The sequence below is a fragment of the Puntigrus tetrazona genome, chromosome 5, assembly GCF_018831695.1.
Source record: "Puntigrus tetrazona isolate hp1 chromosome 5, ASM1883169v1, whole genome shotgun sequence".
Lineage (NCBI taxonomy): Eukaryota > Metazoa > Chordata > Actinopteri > Cypriniformes > Cyprinidae > Puntigrus > Puntigrus tetrazona.
This window is the reverse complement of record NC_056703.1, coordinates 31,751,999-31,773,242: the sequence shown is the minus strand read 5'-3', so window position 1 is coordinate 31,773,242 and position 21,244 is coordinate 31,751,999. Positions and strand designations below refer to the sequence as shown.

Here is a 21,244-nt window from a genome sequence, read left to right as displayed (position 1 = left end):
TTAATGAAAAGTGACTTCTATTGCAGTCAAATCAGTTTTGAGTGTTTAAGGTGGCACTGTTGCTAGAGCCTTAAATGATGCGGTGCTTTCATTGATGTGTCGTATTTTGGGGTTTATGGCAAATCCGATTCAACTAAATTCATCCTCAAAGCCCGCGCATTCAGCCTAACGTTAGTTGGTTTTGAAATATTAAATGCACCACCCTGAAGCTCAGTGGAACTTGTGGAGTGTTCTTGGTGAGACTTTGCTTGTCTTTCCATTACAGACTGTCTCTGAAAATTGAACCCGGGAACAGCTCGCCACGCATGGCCACATCCAAAGAAGATCTTGCAGGTAAGACAGCCTAAATGTCACGATTTCTAGAGTTTACACACACACACACACATATATATATATATATATATATATATATATATATATATATATATATATATATGCACATTAGTCAACATCCTAAAACCTACAACCAGAATGCATTCCACTTTTTTGATCCATGTCAAATGTGTATGTCAAATGTGTGTGTGTGTGTGTCTGTGTGTGAGTGTGAGTGTGAGTGTGTGTGTGTGTGTGTGTGTGTGTGTGTGTGTGTGTGTGTGTGTGTGTGTGTGTGTGTGTGTGTGTGTGCGTGTGTGTAGTTGGCAAAAGGAGTATTCATTTTCTTTTCTATTTTTATTACTCAAAAGCTTTTAAAAAAAAAAAACTCTGTTTAGCATTTATTTAACACAGAAATCATTCTAATACCCTCATTTGCTGCTCTAGAAACCTTACTATCAGTCTTGAAAACGTTTGTACTGAATCATATTTTTGTACAATTACTATTTTCAAGATTCTTTGATGAATAGAAAGTTCAAAAGAACAGCGTTTATTTAAAAAATATTTTCTTTTTATTTTGATCTATTTAATTCATCTTCCTTGAATAAAGGAATTCATTTCTTACTTAAAATCTTACTAATCCTAATTTTAACTTCCAGAAGACATTGTATCCATTATGCTGTCCGGTCTGAATGAGGTCACTGGCCCTGGTGGTCGAGTTAATGAAGGGCTCTGGGGGCCGAGGCCCCGTCCTCTTTAAGGGCAAGGAGAACTGAATGTGGACAGAGAAAACAAACAGCACGTGAATGGCTCTCTACGGAGCCTTCATAATCCCACCATTACAGCTCCTTGAGCTCAGAACAATAATCACTGAGTAACAGCTGACTGGAGGACCTCCTCAAGCTCCATCGCAAGGGCTAGGCTATTTTACAGTTTCTCAACTGTTCGTGTAATTTTATAAAAGTGCTTATGGTCATCACATTTCCCACAAACCAATGCCAATAGTTTTGTTCCAGCTCATAAATCAATAGGTAGGTCCTTTTTCTTCTGCTCATAAGGGTGCATTTATTTTATCCAAAATACAGTGAAAACATTAATATAGTAGAATTATTACCAATAATATTATAAAATGTAAATGTTTTTTTCCTATGAACAAAGCTGAATTTTCTGCAATCTGATTAATGTCCATTATTTTATTTATTTATTTGTATTAATAGAATGTTCAGAAGAACGTCATTTATTTAAAGTAGAATTTTAGTAAAACTATAAAAGCCATTAGTGTCTTTTGATTAATTTAATGCATCCGTGCCAAATAAAATATTTTCTTCTTCTAAAAAAGAAAACTCTTTCCAACCCCAAACTTAGTATGAGAGCTCGGATTCATTTTTTTATAAATCAGTTAATCTGTTTCAAAAACTCGTAAATCTTGGAATTAGTGTTCTGAATATAAAATATAGGTAACACTTTATTTTACAGTTACACCTATTAGTTGTTTTTTAGCATGCATATTATTAGAATATTATCCATTTATTAGTGCTAATTAAGCACATTAATGTCTTATTCTACATGAATTTATTCTACTTCACTAATCCTACCCAATACCTAAACTTATCAACTACTTTACTAACTATTAATAAGCAGCAAAATAAGAATTTATTGAGGGAAAATAGTTAATAGTTAACAAGGGTTACCTATTCTAAAGTGTTACCAAAATATATTTATCTTCATATGCTGTTGTTATATTGGTCCATGCAAATTAAAGTGCTTAAATATTATTATTATTATTATTATTATTATTATTATTATTATTATTATTATTATTATTATTATTAAATATATTTGCCATTATTGAAAGACGTCAAATGTTGCATATCATATATAATGTTATGTGTAGGGATTTATTTACCAGTAATTTGCTATGGTTAGTAATAAGTATATAATAATTTTCAGTCTAATTTTTCTAGCCCAAACTACTTTGTGTGTTTTGGCCCATGAGCGCATTTGTGCTGAAATTGAACAAACTATAATCGAATAGCTTAATGAACTAGAACCTCACATGATCCTTAACGCTGGATTATTCACTAGCAAATGAGATTATTTCATGGCACGTGTAACTGAAATGGTCTGAGCCATTTTTGCGTACGTTAGCCACGATACGAGCATATAGGTGTGCGTTTCTAGTCCTCTTTGAACTGCTTGAAGTCGTTATTGTAAAAGCCGTAAGTTACACGCTGGCATTGTAAAACGCTGCCTGGCTGTTGATCGTGAGGTCTAGTCACGCGACGACGTGAGGAGCCAACAGCGGCGTAACCAACTCTATAGGTTTCCATGTTCATAAACGATAATGTTTGTAGAGTTTCCTAGGCGACCTCTCTTGCCATTTAATAGCGCGTCCATTCTCGTTCCAAAGCCAGAAGTGAACATCTAGACTTTATGTAGTCAGAACGTTTTCGATTGTTAAATAAAGACGTCAACATTTTTCCCCCGTGAAGCATCATGCCCTTCTGAGTATCACCACCAGATGATCTGAGCGAGTGTAATGTAACACAGCGCTCCGGGATACTAAGACCATTTGGCTTTTGATGTGTCATTCTTTCCTTTTCATTTTATTCTTGAGTGCCAGTGTGTGACTTCAAGAAATGTTTGGTGCATGTATATCTGTAATTTTCCTTTATTGAATGAGATGCCTGTGGCCACGTCTCAGCCGCATGGTTACATCACAGCGAGGACTGGGCGGACGAGGTCTTTCCTAGAGTCTCGGGGTGACTGGCTGTTATATAACCCCGTAAGATGTATTTGTGAAGACGTCCAGCCAAGGAAATGAGATCTTGCCACGAAACTCAGGCCAGAAAACAGAGCAAAACATGGAACAGCCGTTTAGACACACCTACCCTCTTTATTTTCCACATTCGGGAGTCAAAGTAAAGTTATCGAAAGTATGAAATAACTCAAAACGAAGTGTGATGTTGTGAGCAAAGCACGTTCAACCGGGCAAAACAAATGACCGAGTTCTCTAGATTCCAGCTCTGCTCATTCGGTGTATTCTTGGGATGTTCTTGAATGCTATTGAGTTGTGAATATACATATTTAGTAGATTAGATGATTCACTGGCAAAAGAAATTCATCATTACATATACTCTCATGGATGGATGGATGGATGGATGGTTGAATGGACTGCTGATGGAAAAAGGATGGATGGATGACAGATGAATGGATTGATGATAGAATAAGGATGGATGGTTGGATGGACTGCTGATGGAAAAAAGATTGATGAATGAGCAGATGGATGGATGGACTGATGATGGGAAAAGGATGGATGGATGACAGATGAATGGTTGAATGGATTGATGATGGAATAAGGATGGATGGATGGATGGATGGTTGAATGGATTGATGATGGATGGATGGATGGATGGATGGTTGAATGGACTGCTGATGGAAAAAAGATTGATGAATGAGCAGATGGATGGATGGATGGATGGTTGAATGGACTGCTGATGGAAAAAAGATTGATGAATGAGCAGATGGATGGATGGCAGATGAATGGTTGAATGGATTGATGATGGATGGATGGATGGATGGATGGATGGATGGATGGATGGATGGTTGAATGGACTGCTGATGGAAAAAGATGGATGGATGGATGGATGGATGGATGGATGTTGATGACAGATGAATGGTTGAATGGATTGATGATGGATGGATGGATGGATGGATGGTTGAATGGACTGCTGATGGGAAAAAGATGGATGGATGGATGACAGATGAATGGTTGAATGGATTGATGATGGAATAAAGATGGATGGATGGATGAACATAACAATACATAGATTGAGAGAATGATAGATGGTGAATTGATGTATGAAAGAATGATAGATAGACTGAACAATAACAATGGATGGATAATGGAACAATAGATGAGTAGAACAATAGAATGATGGATTGGTGATGGATGGATGGATGGATTGAACCATAGATGCATAGAACAATGGACGAATGGATGATAGAATGATAGATAGACAGAGAGTTATTCATCATGTTTCTCTGACTATCACTTAGTTTTGTGTACAAACGTTCCTGTGAGTTTAATTCAGCAAAGACCCATTAAACTGATCAAAACTGACAGCAGAGACCTTTATTTATATCAATATCCACAAAAGTATAAAGACTGGTGTAATGATGCTGAACATTCAGCTCTGCATTATAGAAATAAGTTGCATCTTAAAACATGTTACAATAGAATTCAGAATTCAATTTTGAACGGCAATAATATTTTACCATTTTTTTACTGTGTTTTTGATCAAATAAATGCAGCCCTGGTGAGCTGAAGACTTATTTGGGCCTCTAACGTCACCTAAATCTCTCATTTAGTAACAAAAACAAAAGAAACACATGCTGCTACATGACTTATATTTGACATACAAACCTTTCTGACCTCCACGCAGGAACATATGTGGCTAAACACATGGATCAGCGTCTACAGACAGGCCTAGATTGATCGCTGACATGTACCGCTGAACTCAAAGCATGTGTCTGCCACCTAATTCACTTTGAACAGGGGAAGAACAGAGAGATTTGGAGCATAAACCAGACAAACGCATTCAGCAACTCCCAGCAACTTTTAAATGTTTTAGTGCTAAGCGTTCGAGTAACTCGAGTACTTTAATGTTGACCGTTAAAACATGTTAAAGTATGCTAAATGCTTTTGGAGCAATCCAGTACAAATCCTTTCAAAGTGAAAGGTCAAATGTGAGGTCAAATGCAATTGCCTCCAGTGTCAGCTGTGCTTCACATATTGGGTAATTAATAAGTAGGTGATTAGTAAAGGGTCACGATGAATGAAAGCGTACGTCTTGCCAGTAGAACCTGCATAAAAGCAGCCAGTAATTGCAGTTTTGAGCTCTGGAGTTTCCCTGAGTGCCGCCAGCTTTCCCTCTGGTGCTTAAAAATCATATTCTTTTGCCACATTTTATTTCAAAGCAGCAAATTATGAATGATTGGTGAAATGAGGACGTGATTTTGGTTGGATTTGATCCTGCGTGTCCCAAAACAGCACCAAAGCGTTTTACTGTAACTGCAAGGAGTCTCAAGCGCATGTAAATATGCCATTTATTTTACAGATACTTTCTTAGTAAATAAATTTTTGTTTGGAAAATTAATACCTCTTCAAATGGTTATTATAGTAAATATTAGGTGAATTTATTTTATATATATATATATATATATATATGTTTTATATATATATATATATATATATATATATATATATATATATATATATATATATATATATATATATATATATATATATATATATATATATATATATATATATATTTATTTTTATTTTTATTTTTTTAATATATATATATATACGCCTAAAAAAGTTGAGATGATCAGTATTTTTTTTCCATTTTTACAATAAAAACCCCTTGTAGTTTATGTCTTATTCATTGCATAAAGAGCACAAAAGTAACTCCACACCACAGAGAACATGTTCACTTTTAATTATACTTAATGGCTGTTTCTACTTAAAGGTCTGTGTTCTAATTCGCTGACGCTCCAGAAACGCCTGCGTCGAATCAGATCTCTCCCCGCCGTGCCGTTTTCATTGTCAGATGGAAAATCCACTCCAAATATGGCTTTGGTTTAATGAGTTGGTAGTCAGACTCATTAATGAAGCTTTTAACAAGAACCAGGTGAAGATCATTTCCTAAACATCCCACTGAGACGTTCAGGTATTTACATACGAGAAACGCGGAGTAAAGCGTGGTCTGACCCAGACTGGAAGAGAGCGATCATGGTTTAAGGCTCCGGGCGCTCCATTACATGTGTCTTCTGGTGTGTAAGTGTCTCAGCGTGCTGTCCTGCCATGTTTCCACTTTGCCGGGATACCTGAAGGTGTTTTTGTTCACTCTGTTAAGAGCCCGAGCCTCTCTGAACGCTTGTTTTGATGGGTTCGCGTGATGAGATAATGAAGTTTAGAGGGAGAGTTCATCCAAACATGTGCTCACCCTAATGTGCCTCCAAACTATGACTTTCTCTCTTATGTCAAACACAAAAATATTTTGGTAGAAAGTCATTGTTTGGAACAATATGAGGGTGAAATTTTATTTTTGGATGAAGGATTGCTTTGAGTAACCCACGTGAACTGTTCAGACTTTTCACTTTGACACAAATAAGAGTTATACTCCATTTGGATGAAAGCATCCGCTGTAAATATGCTGAACTATTTCTGCACTATTAGTTACATGTTAAAGTATTCTACTGCTGATTGCATTGCTCATGATTGTTTTCAAAAAAAAAAAAAACTATCCAAATGTTTCAATAAAACTTCAATAAAGTGACAAAAACACAACAGAATTACTAAATTACACTAATATAAAATTTAAAAATTATAATAACAACCCTGGTTGAGTGTAAATATAAAATGGAAATTAAAAAAGAAAGCTAAATATTAAAAATTTGAAGTAAAATGAAAATAAACAAAGATACAAAGATAATTCTAAATATTAATAAATACTATAATCCTAATATAATATGATAAAATGTAATGGAAAAAATATAAAAATAGCACTGGTCACATGTAAATGTCAATAAAATGAAAATACATAAATAGAAATGTTACAAAATGAAAATATAAATATTTTATTGTGTATATAATACAATAAAATTTCATTAAAAATACTATACTATATATAATATGAAACACTGGTGTCATGTAAATGTAGAACTGAAATAAAATAAATTAAAGCTAAAAATAAATCTTTATTATTTTTTTTTAAAAGCATGTTAACTAAACTAAAATTAAAATATTAGCTGAAAAAATAAAAGCAAGTATAAATGATATAACAGTATATGAACAGTACTAAAATACTGGTTCACTAAATGCAGCAGAAGAGAAGCACGAGCGAGGCTCAGAGAGCATGTGAAGCTCACTGACGGGAACATGTGGATGGTTTCTCTGGGGAACCTCTCCGTTTTCCTCTCTCAGGACTGAATAATCATCGCTGCCTTGAATCTGTCTCCCTCAAGAGGACTGGAGAATGTTAACATTTGTGTAGCGGCTGTGATTGCTAAAGCAGAGGCTCCGCTGACAGAGAGCCTCCACGTGCTTTCTTTCATTCGGTTTCATTGAGTGCGACGCTGAGAACAATCAGGCATGTTCAGAGCCAAACCCATTCTCTCTCTCTCTCTCTCTCTCCCGTCTCTTTCATCCAGGTCCGTCTGAGTTGTCTCTATCGGTCAGGTATAATCGACGGCCCACATGTCCGGACGCCACCGTGGGGGTTCATATCCCCACCCCGCCGCCCTCACGCCACCGGAAGAGCCACAGCCTCGAAACGCGTCAGTATCGTCTCTACACACACACACACACACAACACACACACACACACACACACACACACACACACACACACATATATACATACACATCCTGTATTTTTGAAGAAATGAATACTTTTATTTAGTAAGGATGCATTAAATTGATCAAAAGTGCCGTTTGTTATAAAACATTTATAACTCGACATTCATGAGATCATTTTCAACCATCCCTCAGTTTCAAAATAAATAAATAGTCGTGCAATTGGAAATAAAGAGGCCCAACTTTCTAGAGGATTTAAAAGCATTGCTCTTTTGTATTGATTTATTCTATTTTATTTTTCTATTTCACTGTCAATTTTATTTCAGTATGCCTATAACGCTTATAATACTTAGATACTGTTTATTAAATTAGACGTATACATTCAAAAATCCAACCAACCACCAAACTGGCGTTATTGCAACTGCGTGACATTAAACCTGCAGCACGTTTGTATTTAGTTCTTCAAGCGTTCTTTTCCCTGGAAACACCATCTCACTCCTGGTGATGGTTTTCTGACCGTCTCTCACAGCATGATGTGGCATTTCGGGGTGGTGGAGAGCAAAAGTGCGACGTTTCCCATCGAGAAACCACGTCACCTGCTGGACGACAGCTTCCTGGAGTCTCAGAGTCCAGCGAGAAACAACCCGCACAGCTCTTCTGTGTCCAACGGCGTCTCTATAGGTATCAGGAATGCACCAGCTTTAAAGCATCTTGAGCATTTCTGAAATCGGCCCTCAGTTTGAAAATAAAATGGGGTTAAATAATGCAATTATAAATAAAAATTATAAAAAAGTAAAGCTTTATTACTGTTGTTAAGCCATAATTATTTTCATAAGACATATTGTTTCAAAGCAGCTTTTATATATATATATATATATATATATATATATATATATATATATATATATATATATATATATATATATATATATATTCATTTTTTTATAGGTGCATAAGATGCATAAGAAGTCACACAGCCAGCATTTTTCATATAATGTCAAATATATTTCTTGTTTTATGTGAATGTACAGCATATATGCAAGTCAGTAAATTAATATATATTTAACAGGATTCAGTGAAAACCTCCTTGAAATTTGTTCTAAATACTTTGGAGACGGTACTACTGTACTAGTTTTGATGATCTGCTTATGTATTTCTGATATAATTTGAGACAACTGATTTCTGATATCGTTGCATGCGTTGTGCGAAAGGAGCAGAAAATACATTATGTCGTCATGGCAACAGAATTGAAAGACTAAATATAACTTTACAAAGAGAAAGTCAGTAGGATCCCATGCAAACTCATGCATGTCCCGTTCTCTATATCAGGCATAATGTGCTTCCATATCATAAGTCCATTATTGTATCTGCTGGAAGTCAAAATGAAGTGTTATTAACGTTATTCCACAGCTAATTAAGTATCGTACCCTGAATATATTTGTGCTGATTGGCCAGCAAAAGGTGCATCACTTCACAGGACCCAAGTAGCTTATTAAAATAACAGTTTAATAAAGATCTGATGTTTTAATATGACAGGTTTGTGTTTTTCAGGCAGCAGTCAGAGCTCGTTCTGTGAGGATCTTTCTCCGGGGGTCGAGAGGTGAGACTCTGTCTGTTCAGTTTTGTCTTGTTTTTGCGTCTAAACATCATCTGCTAATAAGACTAATAAGTGCTGCATTTTTGGTTTTTAAAATAAAGTCACATTTGTCGATGTTAACGCATTAACTAACTTAAATGAGCATTACATTTATTAAAGTACATACTACAACATTAGTGAAATAATAGCTTTCATGCAACTTTTTCACGCTAAGTTAAAAACGAGATTTTTATGTGTTTTTTTTTTTTTTCCTAGCTCAACAGTACTGATTGTTTTTGTTGTTGTTCATTCATTGTTTCCGGTTATAAATGTATATAAATGTTTAGCATCTATATATGTCCATTCCACAGGAAACACATTGATATAAACACAAATAACTAAACACAGCAACACATCTTCTGAAACACACATTTTTCTGAGCAGCTGAAGATTTAAGGAGATCAAAACCGTTTAACTTTCTTTCTCCTATACAACTTTTGCATTAGTGTTGAGTCTGGTGAACTCAGAAGACCCTGTGGTTTAGTGCACAGCTGTGAAATAATGCTTTTGGAAGTTGAATTAGTTTTAATTGTAACGGAAAAAAGAGAAAATGAATAAATGATAGAATTGTGTTATGCATTATATGAACAATCCCTTTAACATCTGCACAGGTTCATTCAGACATGTTTTTCAGCTTTCATTCAGTTCGGTCAGAGAGAGAGAGTCTGTGAAAACAATATTCGGGCCTAAGTTTGAGATTTATGAATTTTTAATTCAAGTTTTAACAGAGGAACGTGATTCAGATTAGCCAGCCATACGTTAGTTCTGAACAAAGTCATAAAAGTAAGACAAAAGTCGCTTTTCTTTTTTATTTTTTTACACAAATCGGTAGTTTATATTTTGCAATTCTTCCATATATTTATATAAATACGCTAATTCTAAGCAATTTGAATACTGTGTGTTTTGAATGATTAATATGATCAAATAGATGCATGCAGTTAATCTTTTTGGTTTGTTTTCATTTTATTTATTTAATATTTCTTGGGGAAGGGGAGCAGAACTCCGCCTGATTATATACGACTGTCAATATATATGGCATTAATTTCTTTAGTTTGTAATCCAGTATAGAGCGTTGAGCGTTTAGAGATGTGTAGTATTGGTGTGGGTTGAACTCATCTGTGTAAACAGGGGCCGCATGTACGCCACTCTGGGCCCTAACTGGAGGGTCCCTCTCCGCAGCTCCCCCAGAGGCCGCAGCCATGCCCACAGGTACAAACCCTGCCAGGGTCAAAGGTCACCTCCTCCATTCCTCTGGGGCATCGGGTTCACCTGTCTTGGCATGCAGAGTCTCCTCTTCAACATTCCAGTTTCTCTCTCTGAAGACTGTCACGTCTGTCATCTGTTCTCTCTTTATCCAGCTGTCAGACTGTCATCATCTCAGGATGGTCGTAGAACTGCATTTGTAGAAGAGAAAAAGCTCTCGTCCAAAACCTAACCTGTGGGCTTGCGGTCCACGCTCCCGTCCTGTCTACCTAGACGACTTGCTTCTCATGCAGCTCCTAGCTAACGTGGACGCTGTACACAGCAGCGGTCAAATAGTGCTCCTCGTGTTTACGTGTGCATTCAGTCTTTTAGCAGAGGGGGCTTCAAACTGGGGTCTGCAGCAAAGTTGAATGAAAAATTCAATCACAAAAATGAATGACATTAAAAATAAGCATTAAATATAATGCATTATTTTATAGTAAACCAATAATTAAATAAATTAGATTGGAACAAGTTTTTCCAAGGATTTAAACACATGAAAATAAACAATATAATGACTATAATATAATATAATATAATGAATATATAATATATGATGAATTTGAGTGTGTATACATACTGTATGTTTGTGTGTGTGTGTACACGTACATACAGTAAATATTTTGGAATATATAAATATATAATAAAATGAAAGAATGTATTATAATAAAATTAAAAAGTGTGTGTGTATTTATTATGTGTATATATATATATATATATATATATATATATATATATATATATATATATATATATATATATATATACACTATATACATATATATTATATACGTACATATACAGTATGTATTTTTAATATATGCATATATTAATATTCATATTATTTATTTATTTATTTATTTTTAAATACCTTAAAAATATACATTTATTTTTGTTTAATTGTAATTAATCATTGCCCAGCACTAATATGGATATATGCAAGTATGTCAGTTTGAGAGTGTAGAGGATGGCAGGTCTGGTGTTTTAAATTAAAGGTTAAACATGTTAAATGGTAAAACATGTCAAACTAATGTGTGGAGGAAGAGCTCACTAGGTTTTGAAACAGAGCTGATGTGTTGTGAGTGGGGTGTTTGGTCTTTCTGTCCTCCATCAGCGCTTTCTTTCCTCTCTCACACTCACTCTTCACCTCAGCCTGAGCTTTCCAGCAGCTCCATCACATCCTCACATCAGATGTGAGCTGGACCGTCTGCAGCAGCGCGCGCTCTCACACTCACACACACACACACACACACACACACACAGAGTGGTAAGGTATTGGACTAATGTGCTTCTCTCTGTCCAGTCCTTCGGTAGCAGAGTCCAGTCTGGCTCATGGAGAGTCCGGTGGAGTCGTGATGGAGGGGCCACTGAAGAGGAAGACCCTACTGAAGGAGGGAAGGAAACCCAAGGTGAACAGGAAGGAAACAGACAGGAGTTTAAATATTTGCCAATATTCAGTATTTAAAGATATCTATGAATGCGCTTTAAAATTGTGCATACATGACATTTACACTACTTATGGCCAAAGTTTTTTTAGCACTATTATTAAGGCTTAATGCAACTGCCCTCAATATTCTATACATTGTACATTTGTTATATATATATATATATATATATATATATATATATATATATATATATATATATATATATATATACACACACAATGTATGGACTATTGAGGGCAGTTGCATTAACTCTTTATATATATATATATATATATATATATATATATATATATATATATATATATATATATATATATATATATAAAAAGGTCAGCACATAAGGCCACAACTCAAACTCAGCTTTAACTTTATTCTGTAAAAGATTCATGATATTTCAGAAAGTCTTCACACTGATCATCAGGTGTGTCAATTTTGGCTTAGTTCGATTAACCAAATATTTAACTCAAGCGCTCCATCTAGTGACCAGCATCTAAAAATATTCCTGCAATTACATGAAAGTCTTTACCGTAAACTTCCACCGCGTTGCACGTACAGATCTGATCAGTTCAAAGATCTTTGCGATACAGGAGTTTAGAGTTCACATACGTTTAAAGAGCATTGCCCAATTATTAGTGTGCATTATTCTTTGTATGTTGTTTGTTTTTTATTCAGCTGGCCTCCTGGACGCGGTACTGGATCACACTGTGTGGTTCCACTCTCTTATTCTACGGATCCAAAGCTCTGCGAGCCGCAGAACGGAAACATGTGAGGGATGCAAAGACTTTTTTTAACGTATTTAAATAAGTAAATAACAACCTTCCTCTGTTTGACCCAGTACAAGTCTTCACCGTAAGAAGGTGTGTGTTCTGGGCTGGATGGCGGTGCTGCGGACGATCCGCTCAACCCAACATCTTCCAGCTCAACGATCCTGACAAAGGTGAATCTGGTTCACTGAGGGATTCTGTCACAAAAGCGCTTCGTTCAGTCATTGTTAAATGAAGTAGAGTAATCGATATGGGTCTGTGTTTCTCAGGGAATGTTTACAAGTTTCAGACGAGCGCATCGCTTCACTGCGATCATGTGGCACAAACACCTGGAGGAGGCTTGTCGCAGAAGAAGACCGCAGGTATCACAAACATGAGCAAAACCTCCTTTTATTCCACTATAAATGTCACTGGACCAGTACCTTTTCCTTTTTCATTGATAGCAATCTGGGTAACACTTTGAGGTGTCATAATACAGATGAATTACCTCATTTGGTACTTAGTAGTGCATGAAATAAAATCAAACTAAGTTATGTAATACAGTTCCCTTTCATAGGTCTCTCGATGCTGCAATGACGATTATCGCGTATGGGAGCACGTGAATGTCTAAAGCCTGTATTATGTATACGTGCACCTAGTATAACCTAGTGTGACCTTAAAGACTGTCCTTCTGATAGCATTGTCCTCCTTTAAGAGAGTTGGGGACTTGCAAGCACTTGTACGGACTGGTTACGGTTCGTTTGCGGCAGAGGCCGGATTATATCCCTAAGGTCACTTCGAGCACTTTTCGCTTTCAGCAGGCGGTCTTGGAGGCTTTACCCCGTCTGATGTGGGAGTAGAGAACCTCGGCCTTCGTCCCCGTAAGAGTGCTGAAGATTTACGCGGAGCGCACGGCTTCAATCCGACCAGCTGTTTATCGGTTTCAGAGCCAAAAATAGAGGACGTGGCTGTCACTAAGCAACACTTAGCCCATTGACATATCGTTGGCCTATGAGCGGACTTCCATCATCGCGCGCATCGAGAGACCGATGAAAGGGAACATCTCGGTTATGTGTGTAACCACAGTTCACTGAATAGGAACGAGATGCTGCGATACCGCCCCTGAGAGTGCTCTTCGTCAACGAAATCTGGCACGCAGGTGTACTAGGTGCACGTATATGTAAGCGCTATTTGGCCAATCAGATTCAGAGTTGCTTATTCCTGTGTATTTAGAAAGGTATTATATATATTTAAGATGTTTAGTAATGGGTTAATCAAAGTAAGGTGCTGCTGGATAAGGTGTACAGGATAGACACACATAAAGCACACTTCAGTAGAATTTTTGATGCACTTTATTTGAAGTATCTTATGCCTGTGTAATTGAATGTATGATTACGTTTGTATAAGGTCCAGAATACATTTGTGACAATCTTTTTGGTTACTTAAGTAGCTGTGTAACAGACTCGGACGGTAACAAATGAGTAACAGTAGCAGCCTATTACATCTACATAATTACAAACTGTTACGTAACGTAGTTACACAGTAAGTACATTTTGTTTTATGTAAGTACAACAGCTACTACTAGGTCATTTCTGTCATGGACACCTTTAAATAATGTGTTACCCAAATCTCTATCTTTTAATGTACTGAAATGCGTGTTTTAGGGTAAATAATGTTTTAGAGTGTATATAGAACAATAAAAGTGAGTCTTGTTGAATATCAAATGAATGGAATTAGTATAGAGAGCAACACATTATGAAAATGCTTATTAGTTTTAATGCATGTAATGTAATGTTTTCATGCATGTAATATTAATTTTAAATGACTGTAGATGTACTATATAATGCAAAATAATGAAACAAATTAATTTAGCTTTTACTGTTCTTTAGCACATACATATATATATATATATATATATATATATATATATATATATATATATATATATATATATATATATATATATCAACTTTGTGTTCATCAAAAACTCCTGCAGAAAAAATGTATCTCAGTTTCTACAGATATATAGGGCAGCTGTTTTAAACATTTATAATAATCATGTTTCTTGAGCAGCAAATCAGCATATTAGAATAATTTCTGAAGGATCATGTGACACTGGAGTAATGATGCTGAAAATTGAGCTTTGGTCACAGGAATAACTTTTCAAATATATTAAAATAGAAAGCAGTTATCTTAAATTGCAATAATATTGCCTATTTTATGGTATTTTTGATGAAACAAATACCGCCTTGGCAAGCTGAAGAGACCGATCTTACTCAGACTTTCAAATGGTTGTGTATTTGTGTGATTATTAATGTGTATTTAATATCATAAAAATATATTTTGATTAAATGGGTTCGTTTAGCTACTTTGAACAGATGTACTATAATTAGAAATCACTGTGCTTTCTCTTTCCTCCAGATACTAAAGCCAATCTCATGTCTTTTGAGTAAACAGACTCGTGCCTGAAGACATTTATAAGGTGCCAAAGGCCTACAGAGAGACGGAGAAGAATGTGTTTGTTTCAGCGTAAAAGGATGAAAAAGAGCAAAACCTTCCACGAGCCGCCGGACACGCTGTCTCAACTTCAAGACGCTCCGTTACAAAGCTGGACGCTAAGGAGGCAGGTCGAGTCTTTTCTGTGGAGACTTTCGGATCTCAAGGTGTTCGCAGGCCTTTCGCGAGGAGTGCATCGGGGATTTAAATGAACCAGAAGCGCTGGATGGCTACGCTTTTTGTGGTGATACGAAATGAGTTTTAGAGAGAAAGCTAAAACGCTACGCCCGTAGCAGAAGATTAAAAGCCAAACTAATTCGCTCTTAGAGCTGCAACAAACAAACCCCAGCCGGATCGAAAAGACAAAGCTTAAACCGCTCGATACTCACTGGTCAAGAGCGGTTTAGTTGTAGACCGATCACCTCCTTCCAGCGTGGGTTTTTGTTTCTGGTTAATGTGAAGATGCTGGCTGAAGGAGGTTCGTGTGACTTGTTTACACTCAGAGATTCTGAACCCACTTCCTGTTTTAGTCGTTTTATACTAATGAAAGCTTGTTTGGGCTTTTAAGTATTAACTAATTATTACGCCTTTCCTGTCGAATGAAGGTTTCGCCTCACAACTTAAAACCAGCTGTTCGTGATTGCTACATCCGTTAGGGATTCCTTTGCGCATTAACCGGAGAACACCGTTTTTTATGACGCGCAACGCAATCGATATTAAAACATCTCACAAAACAAGAGCTGCGTCTTTTTAATGCGTGTCGTTTAGAAATCCTAAATATTCACGCAAACGTGATCGGTGAATCTCACAAAACCTGTCATAAAATTTGTCCGCGGCCATATTTCACTCCTCAAAAGTTAATAGAAGGAAATGTTTCATATTTTTTGCATAAAGAAAGGAAGGCATTTTTTAAGGTATTTAAACAGATTTAATCCTCACGTTCTCGATACTGCAAACAAACAAAAACACGTCTTTTACATTTTAAATATTTATACTTATGGTACTATATTTAATTTAATTTATGGATTTTTTTATTATTATTATTGTATCTTTTTTATATTTGAATACAATAAAACTTGCTTAGAATCTACTTGAAAATAAAGTCTCAAGCTTTAAAATAAAATAGATGAGTAAGAACAGACTGAAGTTTCTTCGTAAACGTGATTCTTTATATTTATCTGTTGATTTTCGGCGTGAAATGTGCTCTGGACGTGTTTTCGAGATTTATTCCAAGCAGCTGCATGTCTGCAGTTTGATTTTCGAAGAGACATCTATTCTTTTATGCCTTTGTTTGGTTTTTAGTCAGATTTCCAGACGCCACTTAGTTGTAGTTTCTATCTCGTATGTGGTTCTGTGCAGGACTGATGATTGTACTCGACGTTTAATGTGTGTTTTAAGCACGTCTGCTCTCTGGAATGAAGGTTAACTTTATAGAGCCGCTGTCGTGCCTGAAGAAAACTCCAGAGAACTCGCCGCTCCATTTTCTGTAGTTTGAAGGGTGTTCTTCACGTAAATGAAACGCTATTGGAACAATAAAAGCCATGCCATGACTCCAGAAACTTGTACTTGAAATATTACTAATGCTGTCACTAATAATCACGCCAAAAATACAAGCTTTGTTTAATGCGTGTACCGCGGATATTATGTTTACAGGTATATTCGTAGATAATTTATATTTTATGTTTAAATTCTTTAATATATAAAACGACATCTTTGTGAGATATATATATGCATGTAAAGCTATATATATGTATATTAAATCACGCAGTGGCACACGCAACAAAAACGTTTATTTTAGATGTGATTTATTTGCGATTGATGTAAATACACCCGGATCACACGACATTGAAGCACTCGAGGCGAGCAGTTGTATTATTTGTCTAGTTTTGCCTTCTGCTTGAAACAGCCGTTTCGCTGGATGACGAGTGAAATGCACTCGTTCTGTTCGTTTCACGCTGGAACTGTGGAATGAACTCTCGTTGCGTCGCCTTGTAAATATGTTACAAATTATTTCCTGTTTGGCACGTGTACATTGCGCTTCATCAGCTTTTGGCTGATTTCTTCTGGTACAAAGATTAAAATGCCAGTAACATAACTGTCTTGGTGTATGATTTGTTTCCAGAATAAGATATCTCTACTCTGTACAGCTGAGATTACTTGATAGAAAAGGAGGAGATGAGAGAGCAGTCTCTTATCGTCATTTGTCAGTAAAAGACACAATTCATCATATTTCAATAGTGAACCTATCATACAGACGCTTAAGTATCATTTATCTTCGTGGACACCGTAATGTTGCACTAATATATCCAAGACTCAATAAATGCCAACTTAAGTTTGTTCTGATTGTTCTGCCCAGTCTTTTTACATGCACACTGGCATTTTAATCGAAACCGCTTCTTTTTCTAATCCTGAAAAACACATTGAAATAGTTTTTGGAACAATTCAAGGTTCATTAAATCATTTTCTAGATCTCAAAGATATTGTGGCAACATTGCATTACTCCAAAGCCCTTTTAAGAGACCCCACAGCTAGAGTGAAGTAAAGATCAACTGTGCCAAAGTAGTTGATAAAAGATGTGTGTGTATGAACGCACAAAATAGTGCCATTAATTCAATTATATCAGGCTAAATCAGTTTCATTGAAAGAACATTTTGTTTATGGATTTCTTTTTCAGAGTTTGCATTTATTGCATCTAACTCTTAACAAATTGGAATTGTTTACACTGCGCTGTGACCTAAATAAATAAGGTTTCTGTAAACCAATTCTGGTTTGTGGTTCATCGCTGTTTTTAATGAAAACGCAGCAAAAGTGAAAGCACCAACTCATTAATATAGAAGAAATAAAACATTTATTAACAAAAGTTCTCCTGGTTTTCGCTTAAATGTTTAATAAAGCTTTAAGAAAGAGTGATATATTACTGTGGTAAGACATATTTACTTATTAATTCATAACTTTGTTGTTATTAAAACTTCTATTGGAACTTCACCTAACATGAATGAGATACCGTTGTTGCCGTCGAATTCATCTATGTATATATAATATTGTATACTGATGATTTGAAGAGCACAAAACACCTGCAAACACTTTGGCTGATTGTATCTGTTTTTCTGTTGTTGCTAATCAAAGTCTTATGAAAAACTTGTCTTCTGAAAAACCCTTTTACGCAGTGCCGCAGAGAACTCCCGATTTAAACGATCTGTACATATCGTCACACTGCCGGTCACTCCAGAAGGACGCACCGGTTCCTGGCATCACACGCAAATCGCTATCGGCACCCCTGCAGCATTTATTCAATTAAAACAGCATCAGCTGGAATGAATGCTCTTACTGTAATGTCACCGAATAATAATGTTTCTTTATTCAGGCCAGGATATTGATTGAGGAGGATCTTGAGTTATTTTATGTAAATACATCTGCAAAGGTCAATCGATTGTAGTTCGCCTGCATGCAGTTTCACTTTCATCAGGTGTTGCTTGGTGTTGACGGGGTGACTTGTGTGTCAAGCAAAGATATTTCAGACTACAACAAGGTTATTACAGTTTTGCAATTCTTAATTAGCTTTCAAATTTGCTATAAATTTTTCTTAGTTTTATGTTAGTTTCATTAATGCTGTCAGTTTTAGTTTAGTTTTATTTTGTTTTTATACATTACGCTGGAGTTTTCGCTTTATAAGTATATTTTAGCCCCTACTGAGAATGTGGAAATTTTGTTCTTGTAACCTTTAATGCATCTCTAAGTCGCATGGCCTGCGCTGAAACTTTGAAGCAGGTCAGTCAGCTGTCGCAAAAGAAAGTTTAGTACATTTGACATCTATATCATGCTATATCGAAGTCAAGACACTTATTTATATAGTAATTTGTAAAAATGCAGATTGTGTCAAAGCAGCTTTTACTGGAATAGGAAAACAAGAATGCAAAAGGACAATACTAATGATAACTAAACATAATGAAGCATGAAACCAGATGCAATCAAAAGTCCTTGAAACAAAACGTTGTCTTCAAGAAACTTACATGCGTAGCGCTATATATGTTCTCCAGGTTAAAATAATCTGTACATACCTGTATATGATTCAGCATTTTTTGGACGACTTAACGGCCTTATGCAATAAATATGAACTGTGAATTTAACTGCAGGCAAACCTGTAAAATTAGTTCTATGCTTCAGAGAACACTGGGGATGAAACAGATCCTAAAAGCTTTGACTCACTGCCCCTTTCTGGAACACGCCTCAGAATAGAAGAAACCTGGTCTATCGATGAGCTGCCAAATGGTTCAATTCATTCTCAATATTAAACTTATAATTAAAGCCTTGAGTAAGCCACTGCAGAGATTTTACAAATACTCTCACCAAAACCACTGATGCTAATATTGTCTTTATTGGCAACTTCTGAATATGAAAAGGGACAAATGTAAAGTGAAATGAGGTTAAGATACAAGATTTTGCTAACTTCCGCTGTTGAATGTGAATGGATTAAACTCTAAAACAAAAAGCACACGCTTATTTGAATTGTGTATGAATGGCTTTAAGAGTATCAGGCAACCAGTATGCTGTTGTCTCACATCTGGAATCACTTTACAGGAAATTCACAGCTATTGTTAGATTTTAAAATGTATGATTGTAAGCATTTGAAAAGTGGAGACACGAGGTGACGCTCCAAAAAGCTACTCTTTCTCGTAATACCTATCATACCTATGCCCACTATATAAATTGAGTCTCATATGTCACTAAAATGTACACACGCACACACACACACACACACACACACACACACACACACGCACACACATACATTATTACATATTACTTTATTATTATGTTATTATTATTATTATTATTATTATTATTATAGCATACACAGACAATACACATAGCACATTAAAAAGACACAGCTACATATATATTAATATTAGCAGGCATGACATTATTAATATATATATGAGTATATGATATTATTGAAGACACATTATTAATACATACACATTATTGCAAAGAGTATTACACACACACATCAATGCCAAAGAGCAATAATACCTCTCTATTTTTTTCAAGCATTCACTGAACTTCTTTTTGAACTGTAGATGATCTTTTTTTAATATCTATAAAATCTGGAACATCTGAAATCACACTACTTTAAGTTAAATCTCACAAAAAACCTCTAAACATACCTTGAGCCAAACTCACTAAATAATCAAGAATAATATTTGTCAAATGAAATGTTTAAACGCATCTAAATACAGTTCCACTTTATTTTAGGTGGTCGAACTTCCAAAGTATATACTTACACCGAAATGCAAGATTTTGGCCAAACGCTCTTATGCGGTAGAAAAACAAGGTGTGTAATTCGTGCAGGCAGCACCTCCACGGTTCTCCGGCTGCGGATCTAAACTAAAAGTGGCAGGATTGTGGTTCTAGGAGTCAGATTGACTGATTGACTTCTTCTTCTTTCTTCTCTTCTCTGATCATCAGCACGCCTGGCAGTGATGTTTCAACACTAAACTAGAAGGCTGGATGGAGCGGCGAAGCTGCTGGGACTCAAGAGGAGAAAAAGATTTGCCTTGAGGTATGAGACACAAAATCACTCCCTAGAATAAACACGCTGGTGTGCTGTAATATTGTTTGCATAAAATATACTATTTGTCTTGGTTTTAGTTTTGTGAGAGAAAAATTTTTAAAAACATGATTGAGGTGGTTAATAATACTTGCAGTTCAATTGGTGAAAAATATTCTTTACATTTACAATGCAAATCAGATTCATTGAGTATCGACCAAAAAGTATTGATGTGGGTAACGCTTTGAAGGCTTTACTCAATTACCTGTCTTTAGGCCTCCTTCCTTCAACTCTGTACTAATTTTGATACCTGAAAACATACTGTTTATCATTAATCCCTTTAAAACTCTCATTCCGCCATTATTGCACATGTTGAATCTAACCGTAGCAAAGCCGTTTGTCATTTTAAAATACACGCAATAATAAAAGAACTAAACATCGTATACTTCGGTG

The 21,244-nt window shown here is 35.8% G+C and overlaps 1 protein-coding gene across 1 annotated transcript in view; it reads left to right on the top strand.

The window, feature by feature from the left end:
* Window positions 1-13,307, top strand: part of LOC122345662 (ras-specific guanine nucleotide-releasing factor RalGPS1) — a 97,667-nt gene extending 84,360 nt beyond the window's left edge. The window contains 12 exon segments of the mRNA XM_043239997.1: window positions 266-333; window positions 7,534-7,663; window positions 8,208-8,359; window positions 9,230-9,278; window positions 10,443-10,523; window positions 11,860-11,965; window positions 12,677-12,769; window positions 12,840-12,853; window positions 12,855-12,890; window positions 12,892-12,941; window positions 13,038-13,066; window positions 13,068-13,307. Of these exon segments, the coding sequence (XP_043095932.1) occupies window positions 266-333; window positions 7,534-7,663; window positions 8,208-8,359; window positions 9,230-9,278; window positions 10,443-10,523; window positions 11,860-11,965; window positions 12,677-12,769; window positions 12,840-12,853; window positions 12,855-12,890; window positions 12,892-12,941; window positions 13,038-13,066; window positions 13,068-13,145 (886 nt within the window). The 3' untranslated portion in view covers window positions 13,146-13,307.
* Window positions 13,308-21,244: the final 7,937 nt, after the last annotated feature.